This window comes from Notechis scutatus, chromosome 12 (assembly GCF_049901735.1).
Source record: "Notechis scutatus isolate UNSWTSFEM ecotype Mainland chromosome 12, rNotScu1.2, whole genome shotgun sequence".
Classification (NCBI taxonomy): Eukaryota; Metazoa; Chordata; class Lepidosauria; order Squamata; family Elapidae; genus Notechis; species Notechis scutatus.
Genome location: NC_142020.1, coordinates 8,448,733 through 8,462,924, shown reverse-complemented (window position 1 = coordinate 8,462,924; position 14,192 = coordinate 8,448,733). Strand labels below are relative to the sequence as shown.

Below are 14,192 nucleotides of genomic sequence, written 5' to 3'. Positions count from 1 at the left end.
AATGGATGTCTATGGAGATTCTCAGCCATCCGGGTCATGGTTGTCCCAAAGGTGCTTTTTTTTTTCAAGAGGCAACTGGACTTTCTGTTTTTTTTTCTTTGAAGACATTTCGCTTCTCATCCAAGAACCTCCTTCAGCTCTCTTTTGCTTCTTGAACGAGAAACAAAACGTATTCAAAGAAAAAAACAGAAAGTCCAGTTGCCTCTTGAAAAAAAAAAAGCACCTTTTTTTAAAGTTAGAAAATGGATGCCCAGCAGTGAAACTGGCACTAAAAGTTAGAAAATGGATGCCCAGCAGTGAAACTGGCGCTAAAAGTTAGCAGTGAAACTGGCGCTAAAAGTTAGAAAATGGATGCCCAGCAGTGAAACTGGCGCTAAAAGTTAGAAAATGGATGCCCAGCAGTGAAACTGGCGCTGTCCACTTTCCAGTGCTGAAATGAAAGGTGGGACATTTTCTGAGCTCAGAAACTAACCAGGGTCAGGCCTTTTGATCTATTCATTCATCTATAGAACCGGAGCAACTCTGGGGGCATAACAGCCTTTGAAATCACAATGCAAGCAACCTCAATCTGCGTGAGAGGAACCCAACTTATCTCAATATTATTTTAATGTTGTCTTAATATTCTATTGTATTCCGAATCCTATTCCATTCTGAATCCTGCTCTGAATCCTATTCTATTCTATTCTGAATCCTATTCTGGATCCTATTCTGAATCCTATTCTGAATCCTATTCTGAATCCTATTCTGAATCCTATTCTATTCTGAATCCTATTCTATTCTATTCTGAATCCTATTCTGAATCCTATTCTGAATCCTATTCTGAATCCTATTCTATTCTGAATCCTATTCTATTCTGAATCCTATTCTGAATCCTATTCTATTTTATTCTATTCTGAATCCTATGCTGAATCCTAATCTAAATCCTATTGTATTCTATTCTCTATTCTAATTCTATTCTCAAGTCAACCAAATGGACTTCAACAAAGCCCAGTGACACGTTTTTTGCGTGAAAAGCCACCCTAATCTCAGGAGGAATGCTATTTCGGGTGACTGCCTTCATATTCCAAAGTCTTTTCTATTTCGTTTTATTTATTTATTTATTTTTGCCACTTTGCTTTTCTGCGCGTTTTTAAAACGCTCCCATGAAACGCCCGGGCAGCGCAAGTCCAAGTCCAGCCAGCCCCGCCTCCTTCCTCGCCTCCCATTCGCTTCCCCGGCCGGCGGGGCGTTCGACGCCGCGGCTCCGCCTTCCGCTCCGCTTGAGCCCCGCCGCTCACCGTCGCCCCGTTGCCATGGCTACGTAAGCGGCGCGGCCTACTCCGCCGCGAAGCCTGGGAGAAGTTTACCCGACCGACGGAGGCGGCCGACGGATTTGCAGCACGCCGTTATGTCTTTCCGCGATCTCCGGAGTGAGTCTAACGGGGCGAGGGGGTGGGACGGTCCGACGCAGTCTCCCAAGCGAGCCTCCTCTAATTTATCCCATTATCTAATCACCCGACCGGGGCGCCGTGATCCCCGCACCCCATTACCAAAGAGCTCAGGGCAGCGTATGTGACACCCCCATAGCCCGCTTTGATCCATACAACAACGCTGGCAGGTAGTAGGAGTCCCAGGAGAGCTAGCATTAGCTGGCCTGCAAGAATCATCCCGACCACAGATGGCAGCAAAGAGGCGCCAGGCAAATCCCGGCTCACTGCTGCCATCTAGAGGCACTCAGAAGAACAAAAGCTGTTTTTCCCAAGAAGCTTAAAGGTGATGTGGAGTCCCATGGTTCCCAGCCGGGGTGGGTGGTGCTGGGCCAGAGTTTTAACACACATGAAGTTTAGTTTAGTTTACTTTATGGTCATTGCACCTCGCACAACAAAATTAAATACCATCTTCAGTGTACGCGATGTGAAAATAAACACAAACGCACATCCTTCACATTCTATACATTGAATTAAAAAACCCCTGATATTGCATTAATATAGCACTATGCTGCTTAATTCCTAAATTGAAATAATGCTAATACCAATATAACTGTGTTAAACTTGCATGCCACCCAACTCTCAACAATGAAGAAGATGAAAAGTGGGGCTCCTGATCTCTGCTTTCTATTGCTTTATTGCTTTCTCCTATGTTTAATTGTTCAGATGTCATTGGAAGCCTTTGAATTTAATAAAATGGTGATAAATGACGCGTAGGGCGCCTTTTGCTTTTGGTACACTTTTGGCCTCCCTCTAAGGACCAATGTGATGAAAAGCTTCTGAGTCAGAAAACTGACTCCCCTGGATTTTAGTTTATGTCTGAAATTGTATCTATTTGAAGAAGTGAGTCAATCTGTCTTCCTCTATTGGAGGCCAAAGGAGAAGAGACTTTCATTTGGGGGGGTGGGTAGGTGTGTGTTGGGATGTAATGATCAGATCAATGCTGGTGCCACATGAAGCTAATATGTTGAAAGTTGGACGTATTTCACACAACAAGTTTAACCAGGTCAGATGTAGAGTAGAACAGAGCAGAGTAGAATAGAGAATAAAGTAGAGCAGAGCAGAGCAGAATAGAGAATGGTTAGAGTAGAGTAGAGTAGAGTAGAGTAGAGTAGAGTAGAGTAGACTAGTTCCAGTGTTGGAGCATTCACAACTTCTGGAGGCAACTTATTCCACTGGTTAGTTGTTCTAACTGCCAGGAAATGTCTTCTTAGTTCTAGTTTCCATCCGTTGCTTCTTCTCCTGCTTTCAGGTGGTTTGGAAAATAGGTTGATCCCCTCTTCTTTGTGGCAACCTTTGTAATATAGGAACACTGCTATAATGTCACCCCGATCCTTCTTTTGTGTGTGCATGTGTGTGTATGTTGAGTTGAAAAGGGGAAGAACCATAAGTTCTAGGAGGTTGTTATGCCATATTTTGACTAACATATATTTCAGTTCCAGCAACCGTTGTTTATATGTTTTAGCCTCCAGTCCCCTAATCATCTTTGTTGTTCTTCTCTGCACTCTTTCTAGAGTCTCAATATCTTTTTTACATCGTGGCAACCCCCAAAAAACACAGACACTATAAATTAATTAAATAAAAAATAAACTGCAGAAAAAGTAGCGGATTGAGGTAAAATGGGGTCTCAATAAAAGAAGGAAGTCGAATTCGTTTAGTTTTGTAGAGGTAGTCCTTGACCTACGACCACAATTGAGCCCAACATGTTGCTAAGTGAAATATTTTTTCAGTGAGTTTTGCCCCATTTTACGACTTTTCTTGCGGCAGTGGTTAAGTGAATCATTGCAATTGTTAAGTTAGTAATAGGGTTGTAAAATGAATCTGGATTCCCCATTGACTTTGCTTGTCAGAAGGGTGCAAACAATGGATCACATGACCCCAGGCTTAATGGCTGCATGATTCACTTAACAACTGTGGTGATTCGCTTAACAACCATGGCAAAAACAGGTGCAAATCACTTAACAATAGCCTTACTTAGCAATGGAAATTCTGATTACATTCAGCTGAGGATTACCTGTATATGGAAATAGATACCTGCAGGGTATGGTCTCTATAAGTACCCATAATAATTTATGACCCACATCTTAAGACAACGTAAAGAATGGCTGACATAATTCTGCTTTTCAAAAATGGGCAAATACCGACCACAGCCCATCGCAATGTCTTATTTTTCATACTCATGGTGCTAATGCTGAAGCTTATGACTAATTCTGAGTCACCTTTTCTGACAAGCACCAAACTCTGTTTTCATTATGGAATTCAGCTGCCAGCCTGCTGTTTTCTGCACTTCATTTTCATTTGTTGGCAGGCCTTGTTTCAAAGCGTAGCGTGCAAAATGATTTCTGCTGTGAAGCCTCTGCCCCTGCCCTCATCTAGGGAAAAAACTCCTTTACAAGTTCATTGCCTTCAGCTCGGTCTTCCCAGAGTTCACACGCTACGCTAATCCATAATGTGATTTGTTTCCTTTTTGCCTTTAACTGCGTTGCTTGTTTGCACCTTTGGTGATTGGTAAACCGCAGTTAGTGAATAGATATTCTGGTTTGTCATTTTATTCAAAACACCAAGATCTGACATGATGCGTTAAAACCCAGCCACCAAATCAGGGTTTTTTGGATGGACAGGCCCAATGGTGTCCTTCCGTTTCACAGAAGAAAATTATGTTGTTGTTGCAATGACCGGTATTAATCCTAGCACCACCCCATCAATTTCTCTGGGAAATACCTATTCGTCAGGTGCAAGCCACTATATAGCTTGCTTGAATAGACAATAACTTACTTGACTGTCTATCACCTATATCACAGAAGCATGGTGCTCATATGGTTAGGATACTGGTTTGGAAATTAGGAAGCCCCCGTTCAAGACCCAAGTGCTGCTGCGTGGTAGAATGACCTCCCGTCATTCGCTCCAACTCCTTAATGGGGAGATGGAAGGTGCCACACACACACCCCCCCGGGGCAATGGTGATGTTACTGGCTAATCCTTTCAACCTAGAAATGCTTTAAACGGTGCCTCCGACATAAAAGGGACCTTTCCCAAGGTGCTTGTCTTCCCTTGGGAGATAAGGCTTCATGGATCTTGGGTGTGTGTGTGTGTGTGTCAAATTTATGTCGCTTGCAACTGTGCATTGATTCCAAGCTAGGCCCTCGCTTGATCCCTTCTTCCAGCCTAGCTGGCAGTTTCCCAGCATTTTTAGAGAATATGTGTTTATAGTTTGTAGTTCGTCTTTTGGCATACAGATAATCCTTGACTTACAACCATTCATCCAGTGACCATTCGAAGTTACGACACTGAAAACAGTTGTGACTGTTGCAGCATCCCCATTGTCACGTGGTCAAAATTTGGACAATTGGTAACTGGCTCATATTTATGACAGTGATCACCATTTGCAACCTTCTGACAAGCAGAATCATGTGGAAGCCAGATTCGCTTAACAACCGGGTTAACTGCAGTGATTTGCTTAACTCTGGCAAGAAAGGACGTAAAATGGGGTAAAACTCACTTAACAACAGTCTTGCTTTGCAATGGAAATTTTGGGCTCAATCGTCATCCTAAGTCAAGGACTACCTGTACTATTCATGAATATCTCTTAGTAGCAGAATATCAAGTGCAATTTTCCCATTCCAGCATAGAAATGAGAGAAGAAAATTAAGATGTACCATACTTGAATTGATTAAAGGTTTCATATTTATTTTTTGCCAAAGATTTTACGGAGATGATGAGGGCTCTGGGCTATCCCCGGCTTATCTCAATGGAGAATTTTCGGACTCCAAATTTCATGCTGGTTTCAGAAATACTCCTTTGGCTGGTGAAAAGGTTGGTACTCAGCTTTAATTTGAAAACAAATATGAGCAATGCTTGGAGCTTGGAGCTTTCCAAAAGAGCTTAAAATTGAAGTTGAAGTATTCTGGAAGATTTCCAGTTTGAAAAAAAAAAAAAGGTTGCAACCAAAATACATTCAAAGCTTTTAAAAATATTGATGCTTGATCGTCAGTTTTAACCATCTGTTGTTGCTCTGTGGTAGTTCAAACATATTTTTGAGATTAAAACATCTTACCTTAGTTTGTTTTGCATTTGAAATTAAACATCAGAGGATCTTTCCTCTGATAGATTAAAAAGACTTTGATAAGATACATGGAGTTGGTAAAAAAAAGGTGGACTTGATTTGTTGTGTATTTTGTAAACAAGACATTTTGGTGATACACAACCTAAAATTCCTGGGTTATCTGCAGTTTCAACCTTCAAGGTTTTGGGACAGTGCAGAAGTCCTGCAAAAATTGCTACTTAAATTATAGTTTGCAACAGCACAGAAGAGGGAAACTATTAAATTCACATGGACATTCACATAAACTAAATTAAATTAAATTGAAATTCAGTTAAGTTTATTTTATAGACTGGCCCTGCCCAGTTCTCATCCCATGTTCTTTTTGTGTGTGACATCCATCACACCATGAACTCTGGTGGTGCAGTGGTTAGAATGCAGTATTGCAGGCTAACTCTGCCCACTGCCAGCAGTTCGATCCTGACCTGCTCAAGATTGACTCAGCCTTCCATCCTTCTGAGGTCGGTATAATGACCCAGATTGTTGGGGAGCAATAGGCTGACTGTAAACCGTTTAGAGAGAGCTGTAAAGTACTGTGAAACTGCATATGTCTAAGTACTATTGCTATCACACCACTCAAAATCCAGATGTGGTCCTTAGCCCATAAAAAGTTGTATACTTCTGCCTTGAAGATTAGGCAAAATATTCTGCTGTGGTTCAGCTTGGGAATTGTTCCAGTAAGAACTCAAAAATATGTCAAAAGAATTAGCTTTCTTTTAGAGAGACTGAGTTTAAAATAGTCTTCAGGTGAATGTTTCCTCCTGCTCTCTGCGGTGATATGGTATTAAAGATTAGTATGAAAGTCTGTAAAATTGTCCCAAGTACAATAGGGATTCTATTCTCCCTAATAGGGATTCATTCCCTATTTTACAAACTTTTTTGCCATGGTTTTTAAGTGAATCACATGGCCGTTAAGCAAATCCAGCTTCCTTCATTGACTTTGCTTGTTGGAAGCCAGCTGGGAAAGTCATGTGACACCCTCCCCCCACAAGCTGCTGCCATCTTAGATCTCTAATGATCTAAGTGCTAGAGCCCACTGTGACTACATAGCCAAAAAGGCATTAAGAGTTGCAAACCTAATCCTACGTAGTTTTTTTCTCCGGTAATATTGCACTACTAACTAGAGCATACAAAACATTTGCTAGACCAATTCTCGAATACAGCTCATCTGTCTGGAACCCGCACTGCATATCGGACATTAATACAGTCGAGAGAGTCCAGAGATATTTCACGAGAAGAATCCTCCACTCCTCTACTCGCAACAGAACACCTTATGCCACCAGACTTGAAATTTTGGGCTTAGACAGCTTAGAACTATGCTGACTTCAGTCCGACCTAAGAGTAGTACATAAACTTATCTATTGCAATGTCCTACCCATCAATCACTACTTCCGCTTCAACCACAACAATACAAGAGCACACAATAGATACAAACTCAAGGTAAACTGCACCAAACTTGATTGCAGGAAATACGACTTCAGCAACAGAGTGGTCTGTTGTAATGACGAGGCAGTCGAGTTGTTTGATCATGAACAACTGAATCATGATGATCTTTATTGGAGTCTAGTCTTGCATTTATACACATTTTTAGTTATCCTCCATCACTGGTTAACTTGGGTTACTGCTTAACTTTTGTTACTGTTTAGCACAGTAATCCATACAATTAATTATCTCTAGTTAAAGTCTAACATATGTTTACTTCCTCTCTCTAATCCTCCTTTAGATTAGTGACTTTGTTTACCTGAGTTGTATTTGCTTGGAAACATTCTTTATCTGAGGTTTGCCATCCGAGATTGGAACATTCCTGCAATTACAACTCTATAGTGGTCAATGTCTGGAATACACTACCTGACTTTGCGGTTTCTTCCCCAAACCCCCAAAACTTTAACCTTAGACTGTCTACTGTTGACACTCAAGGATTACCTGAATTGTTTTCATTGTTTTATATTTTTAACTGTTGAGATGGGCAGCTACACAGATCAAATAAACAAAATATCACAATTTGTTCATAAAAAGAGAGCAATAGCAATAACACTTAGATCTATATACTGCTTCACATGCTTTACCCTCTAAGCGGTTTACAGAGTCAACTTCTTGCCCCCAACAATCTGGGGCCTCATTTTCCCTACCTTGGAAGGAGGGAAGGCTGAGTCAACCTTGAGCCTAGTGAGATTCGAACTCCTGGAGTGAGCAGTGAGTTAGTACTGCAGTACCGCAGTACTGCATTCTAACTACTGCACCACCATGGCTCTTATATATAGCATACAAAGAAAATACAAAAGTAAATAGCAGGGAAGTTAGGGAAGGAAGAAGAGAAGAGAAAAGTGAGGGGAAGCAAGGGGAAAACAGGGGAAAAAAAGGCATTGACTTCCCTTTGGTGCAGTAGAACAAGGCATTAACATCAAACCTCAATTTTTTACTTTTACATAATAGTATAAACTAGCCATTTCTATAACAACAAATCTATCTAATCAGTAAAACCCCAAATACTTAATTCTGTGTCCATTTCCTTTTGCAGATACGAACCTCAGATTGATGTCCCTTCCGATGTTGAAACAGAGCAGGACCGGGTTTTTTTCATTAAGGCTGTTGCTCAGTTTATGGTGGGTTTAATTTATTTAATGTCCCTGAATCGCCCTGAAAGATCAAATGAAAAATATTAAATTCAGTACCAGAGCGTGCTCCAGTTAATTTTTGAATGAAAACACTTCCGATACAGAGAGAAAAGGGGTAGGAGGGAGAGGGAGAAAGAGAGAGAGAGGGGGGAGGGGAGAGAGAGAGGGAGAGAAAGAGTTAGATCTGTGGTTTGAAAATTGGATCTAAAGAGTACTGGGGAGAAGGATGCACCTTCCTCATTTAATTTGGGAAAAAAGGAGGCCACATGGTAGGGGCAAAACTGATGTGCCAATTAACTGAAGATCTGATCAACTGTAAATTTTACCCTTGGTGAACTAAAGCAATAAAGTTCCTGTTGCAGAATTTCTCTTCTGGTTAATTAGGAACTGGCTGGCCCAGACGGTGTTCGCTACATTGGGATGAATCATTGCTCAAACATTCTTTTCCTTCCCTGTGTTAGAATTATAGGATCTTGCTTAAAAGTACTTCCGTTTTGGGATAAAACATATTTGGTATATTCTTAGGATATAGGACTGGAATCAGAGAAGCTGGATTCAGCCACAGAGATATTATCCACGTCTTTGGGTCAATTATGATTTCAATTCAAACAGGTTGGCTCATGCAGGAATTACATTGGAGAAAAGGTTACCGTGGATGCTACTTCAAATCGTCCGGAGAAAAGACAAATAAATGTAACACATGAATACATCGAATAAAAATTGGCTCTTGCAAAAAAAAAAAAAAAATTGAAAGCAGGCTATAGATCCCAGCAATTGTAGCACCTAGTCAAAAAGCTCATAGGACATAATCGAATAATAGAGTTGGATGGGAGGTCTTCTTATCAGTGGTGGGATTCAATTTTTTTTTTACTTCTGGTTCTGTGGGCGTGGCTTGGTGGGCATGGCAGGGGAAGGATACTGCAAAATCTCCATTCCTTCCCCACCCCGCTAACCTGCTTTCCAGCTCTGTTCTCCTGTGCAGGGCAACCAAAGAAGACCCAGCCAATCAGCTGGGACTCAATGGGAGGCAGAGAAGAGATGGGGGCGGGGCTAGTCAGAGCTGGTATTGGCCGGCTCTCTGAACTGCTCAAAATTTCCGCTACCGGTTCTCCAGAACTGGTCAGAACCTGCGGAATGTCACCTCTGCTTCTTGTCCAAACCCCCTGCCCAAGCAGGAGACCCTATACCATTCCAGACAAATGACCATCCAGTCTCTTCTTGATGGAGCCCCTGCAATGACATAATTTTAATTTCCCAAGTTGGAAATCATTTAGGAATTCTCTATAAATAGCTACGAACTACTTCATCCTGAGATATAAGCATATATGGAGAGAGAGAGATGAGCATTCATTTCTTCTTCCCACAGGCCACCAAAGCTCACATCAAACTCAACACCAAGAAGCTTTACCAAGCCGATGGCTACGCTGTGAAGGAGCTGCTGAAGATCACCACGGTCCTGTACAACGCCATGAAGAGCAAAGGGATGGAAAGCACGGCTATGGGTGAAGAAGAAGACGTCGGCAAATTCAAATTTGATCTGGGTTCCAGAGTGAGGAACTTTGAATTTCTTCTATTATTCGCTGAGTCTCGCCTTTCCTCTTGAGGCTTAAAGCATCATTTAAGTGATACCTAGAATCTTTTAAAAAATGGATTAGGTCTTGCCCTACATATAGTCATTGAAGTATGCATATCTTGCATCTCCACCCACCTATCCACAAAGAAGACACTGTTTTTGTTTTAAAAGGCTGGTTTACCCCTCATGTGGAGTAAATCAACTGTGAGTGCAATTGTAGAACTGCAAGAACGGGAGAAGATACAGTATTCTGCTTCCAAAGCTACTGACAGAAAATCCAGTAAACATACTGACCTGGATTTATGCATTGCGCTAAACATAGATTATTGACTAAATCATGATTGCTTGGGTTTGGAATTGGGCTACATCATAAATAGTAGCATATACACCACAGTAGTGAGATTGACATACCATGATAAGCCAAATTTGAAAAAAAAAAAAAAGCATTCTATAATACCATGTTTCCCTTATTGAAAATAAGACAGGGTCTTCTGTTAATTTTTGCTCCAAAAGAGGCGTTAGGGCTTATTTTCCAGTTAGGTCTTACTTTCGGGGAAATACGGCACTAAATGTGTCTGGCTGACAATCTTAACTGGGGCTTATTTTGGAGGTAGGGCTTATATTACAAGCATCCTGAAAATTTTGCTAGAGTTTATTTTCCAGTTGGGTCTTATTTTCAGGGAAATACGGTAATGTGGTATGTTCAGCCTTCCTCCACCTGGTTGCCCTCTAGATGGGTGGACAACTCCTAGAATTAATCCAGCATGAGTATTATTGAGAATTCTGGGAGTTAGTTAGTTAATTAGTTAGTTAGCTTGGAAAGACAGTAGGCATATTCAAAGATGTGTGTATTAGGTAGATGTATGTTGACCTGTACAAGAAGAAAGTGATCTGGTAGATGGAAACATCTGGAAAAGTTGTGAGAATTGGCTTTAATGTATGCAAGCATTCTTTCCTCACTGAGGAAAGCCAATTGTGTTTTCTGTGAATGGTATTCTGTAGAGCAGGGGTGTCAAACTCACGTCATCACAGCACATCACATGACCTATTGGGACTTTTCCCCCCTTCGCTAAACTGGGCATTGGCGTGGCCAGTGTGTGACGCATCCAGCCCACGGGCTGGAGTTTGACAGGCCTGATGTAGGGCAAATAGCATCTATGGTGAACTTGGTAAGAAGGGGATACAGTCCTCCTCCCATCCAGACCAGGAGCATCTTCCAGCTTGGAATTTTTCCCCTTCAAAATCGAATCTTTTCCCTTCAAAATCGAAAAGGTCAGCGAAAGCAACGTAACTGCACAGCTCACGGCTCGCCAACACACGAACAAATAAATTATTCAGATCCACTGAAGCTCGTGCACAAATTATTACGGTTATTAATCTGCTTGGAGATGGGCACTTCCAAAGAGTCTACCATCTCAATATATGGCTTTAGTCAGAAGAATTCCCTCTCCACTCCTCTCTAACTAACCCCTTAAACTCTGATTTCTCCAAATATCCGTTTAGATCAGTGATTTGAAGACAGCCAGGCAGCTCGCTTCAGATATCACTTCGAAAGGAGCGTCTCTGTATGACTTGTTGGGCAAAGAAGTGATGCTGAGGGTAAGTCTACAAAGAAACATTTCCACTGTCCCTTACTTGCACCCAAAACCAGGTTTTCTATTTTTAATATTTCCAGGCGCGCGATGCCCAAAACGCGGCTACTTTTTCAGTAGCAAATCTGTGAATATCAATTCTCCTGATTGTTGTCCCAAAGGTGCTTTTTTTCCCCAAAAGGCATTTTGGATTTTCTTGGTGTTTTCCTTTGAAAATGTTTCGCTTCTCATCCAAGAAGCTTCTTCAATTCTTCCGAAGGCCTAGGGGGTGACATGATAGCAGGGTTCCAATATTGGAGAGGCTGCCACATAGAACAGGGGCAGGACAGGGGGGGAGGGTCAACCTATTTTCCAAAGTACCAGAAGGCAGAACAAGAAGCAACGGATGGAAACTAATCAAGGAGAGAAGCAACCTAGAACTAAGAAGGAATTTCCCGACAGTGGGAACAATTCTCCAGTGGAATGGCTTGCCTTCAGAAGTTGTGGGTGCTCCTGGAAATAGCAAAGGACCAGCCCGCAGTGCCTTTGCCAGCAAAAATGGAGCTTGGGAGGGCCACACACAGGTCCTCCCAACCTCCATTTTCTCTGGCAGAGGTTGAAGGATGCCGTCGTAGCCGAAAACGGAGGTCAGGAGCCCATTGTTGCTGGCAGAGCACTTGGGCCATCACAAGCGCATCCAACACAAGTGGCGTCGAGATGTCCACGCCCACCCGGGCCCCCAAGGTCCAACACAACCCTGATACGAGTTTGACACCCCTGGTATAGAGTTCCCTGATTAAGCTGTGGGTTGGACTAGAAGACCTCCAAGGTCCCTTCCAACTCTGTTATTCTGTTAAAGAAAAAGGACCAAGAAAATCCAGCTGCCTTTTGGGAAAAAGCACCTTTTTCAACCATGACTTGGATGATTGAGAATCAGACAACAGATCATCGGAGTTGGAAAGGGACCTTGTAGGTCATCTAGTCCAACCCATCGCCCAAGTGGATGACCCTACACCATTTCTAACAAATCACAGTCCAGTCTCTTCTTGAAAGTTTCCAGTGATGAAACTCCCACAACTTCTGAAGGCAACTCCTGTTCCCTTGGTTGATTGTTCTCAGTGTCAGAAAATTTATCCTTATTTCCAGGTTGAATCTCTCCTTGGTCAGTTTCCATCCATTGTTCCTTGTCTGGCCTTCAGGTGCTTTGGAAAATAGCTTGACCCCCCTCTCCTCTCTGGCAGCCCCTCAATTATTGGAAGACTGCTATCCTGTCTCCCCTGGTCTCCATAGCTTCTCCTTATTGTTCTGTTGCTGTCCACCTTTCTAAGTCTATCCATTTTCAAGCAACATGGGTTTCCTTCTGCCTCTCTTAAATTTCACCCTTCTAGATCCTGTGCTGAAGAGTAGAGATGTACAGGATGGGGGATTCTGGGGGTTGTAGTCCACACATCTAAAACTTTTCAAGGCTGAGGAAACTCTGCTCTGGTGGGAAAAGAAGATCCAGATGTTCCTTCTGCCTCATTAGGGTCAACAAGACATTTTTGAAGATAAAGCACACAGATCTGTTGTGTGAAAATAGCTGATTGAACAAGTTTTTTCTTTTTTAATGTTCTCTTCCTAATGATCAGTGCCTTTTTCCCCCCTCCTTCTGCATTCTGGGCAATTAATTAAAAAGAAGACGTGGAGCTCCTACCAAGGCAGGGATGTTCAAACAGAGCTATTATTGTTCTCTGTTGAACTTCTGTTACTGATTTCATCTTCGGCAGCCCCAGGCATGGTCCTATGAACAAAAATCCATGGAATGCATCTTGGGGATAATCTTGTAAATATTAAAGACTTCCATCTCATAATCTTTGTTGGGCAGGTCAGGAGGAGTTTTCCTACTCTTTGCATTTCCTTGAGAAATAAATAACTTTCTTTTTCTGCTGGGGGGAAAATAAATATATGTAGTTGGAGATATTTCTCATTTGTATATGCAGTCAACCTTGTCTTCCATCGATGTTCTAGATCATTGAAGTCTGGGGCTTTTATTTTTGTCTCCATCAAAGCCTTTGCATGTCAGTTGATTTCCCGCAACAAGAGACATCATGCCCATAATGGAATAATAATGTAATTGAATTGTCATTTTTCATCTGAGACAGCGCAAGGGTAGAATATTCGATGCCCAGGTTTCAGATGTTTTGAAATCCACGGAGGGCATCTGTGGCAGGTTTTACACCAAGGTTTGATTGATCCTCGGAAGACCTTAGAAGGGTGCAACATAGCTACAGGTTGTCCTCAGCTTACAACAGTGACCGTTCAAAGTTACAACAGCCTTAGTTTTACATTTTGATGGAGTTATGAAATATTGTAAAATACAAATACAAAAGCAAATAGAAAAGCAGTGGGGAAGAAAAGGGGGAAGAGAAGTGAGGAAGGATAAGAAGAAAAGAAAAGAAAAAGAAACATTCCGACTCTATAGTTTATATTTTATAACTCAATCAAAATGTTAAACTTGGAACATCCCTGAAAAAAGGGACTTCTGACCATTTTTCACATTTACGACCGCTGCAGCATCCCCACGGACATGTGATCAAAATTCAGACACCAGGCAACTGACTCATATTTATGACGGTTGCAGTGTCCCAGGGGGAGTCATTTACAACCTTCTGGCAAGCAAAATTAATGGGAAGCCAGATTCACTTAACGACTGTGTTGCCAGCTTAACAACTGCAGATATTTACATAACAACCATGCAAAGAAAGCTGGAAAAACGGGGCAAAACTCACTTAACAACTGCCTCACTTAGCAAGGGAAATATAGAGCTCAATTGTGGTCGTAAGTCGAGGCCTACCTGCATTCTGTATGCAAGGACGTGTTCTGTCTCTA

The 14,192-nt window shown here is 41.9% G+C and overlaps 1 protein-coding gene across 2 annotated transcripts in view; it reads left to right on the top strand.

The window, feature by feature from the left end:
• Positions 1–1,252: 1,252 nt before the first annotated feature.
• IFT38 (intraflagellar transport 38) overlaps positions 1,253–14,192 on the top strand; it is a 45,220-nt gene continuing 32,280 nt past the window's right edge. For both annotated transcript variants that reach the window (XM_087973205.1, XM_087973204.1), the window contains exons 1-5: positions 1,253–1,409; positions 5,168–5,279; positions 8,084–8,168; positions 9,547–9,729; positions 11,257–11,352. In XM_087973205.1, the coding sequence (XP_087829331.1) occupies positions 1,388–1,409; positions 5,168–5,279; positions 8,084–8,168; positions 9,547–9,729; positions 11,257–11,352 (498 nt within the window). In that variant the 5' untranslated portion in view covers positions 1,253–1,387. The remainder of the gene's footprint in view (positions 1,410–5,167; positions 5,280–8,083; positions 8,169–9,546; positions 9,730–11,256; positions 11,353–14,192) is intronic.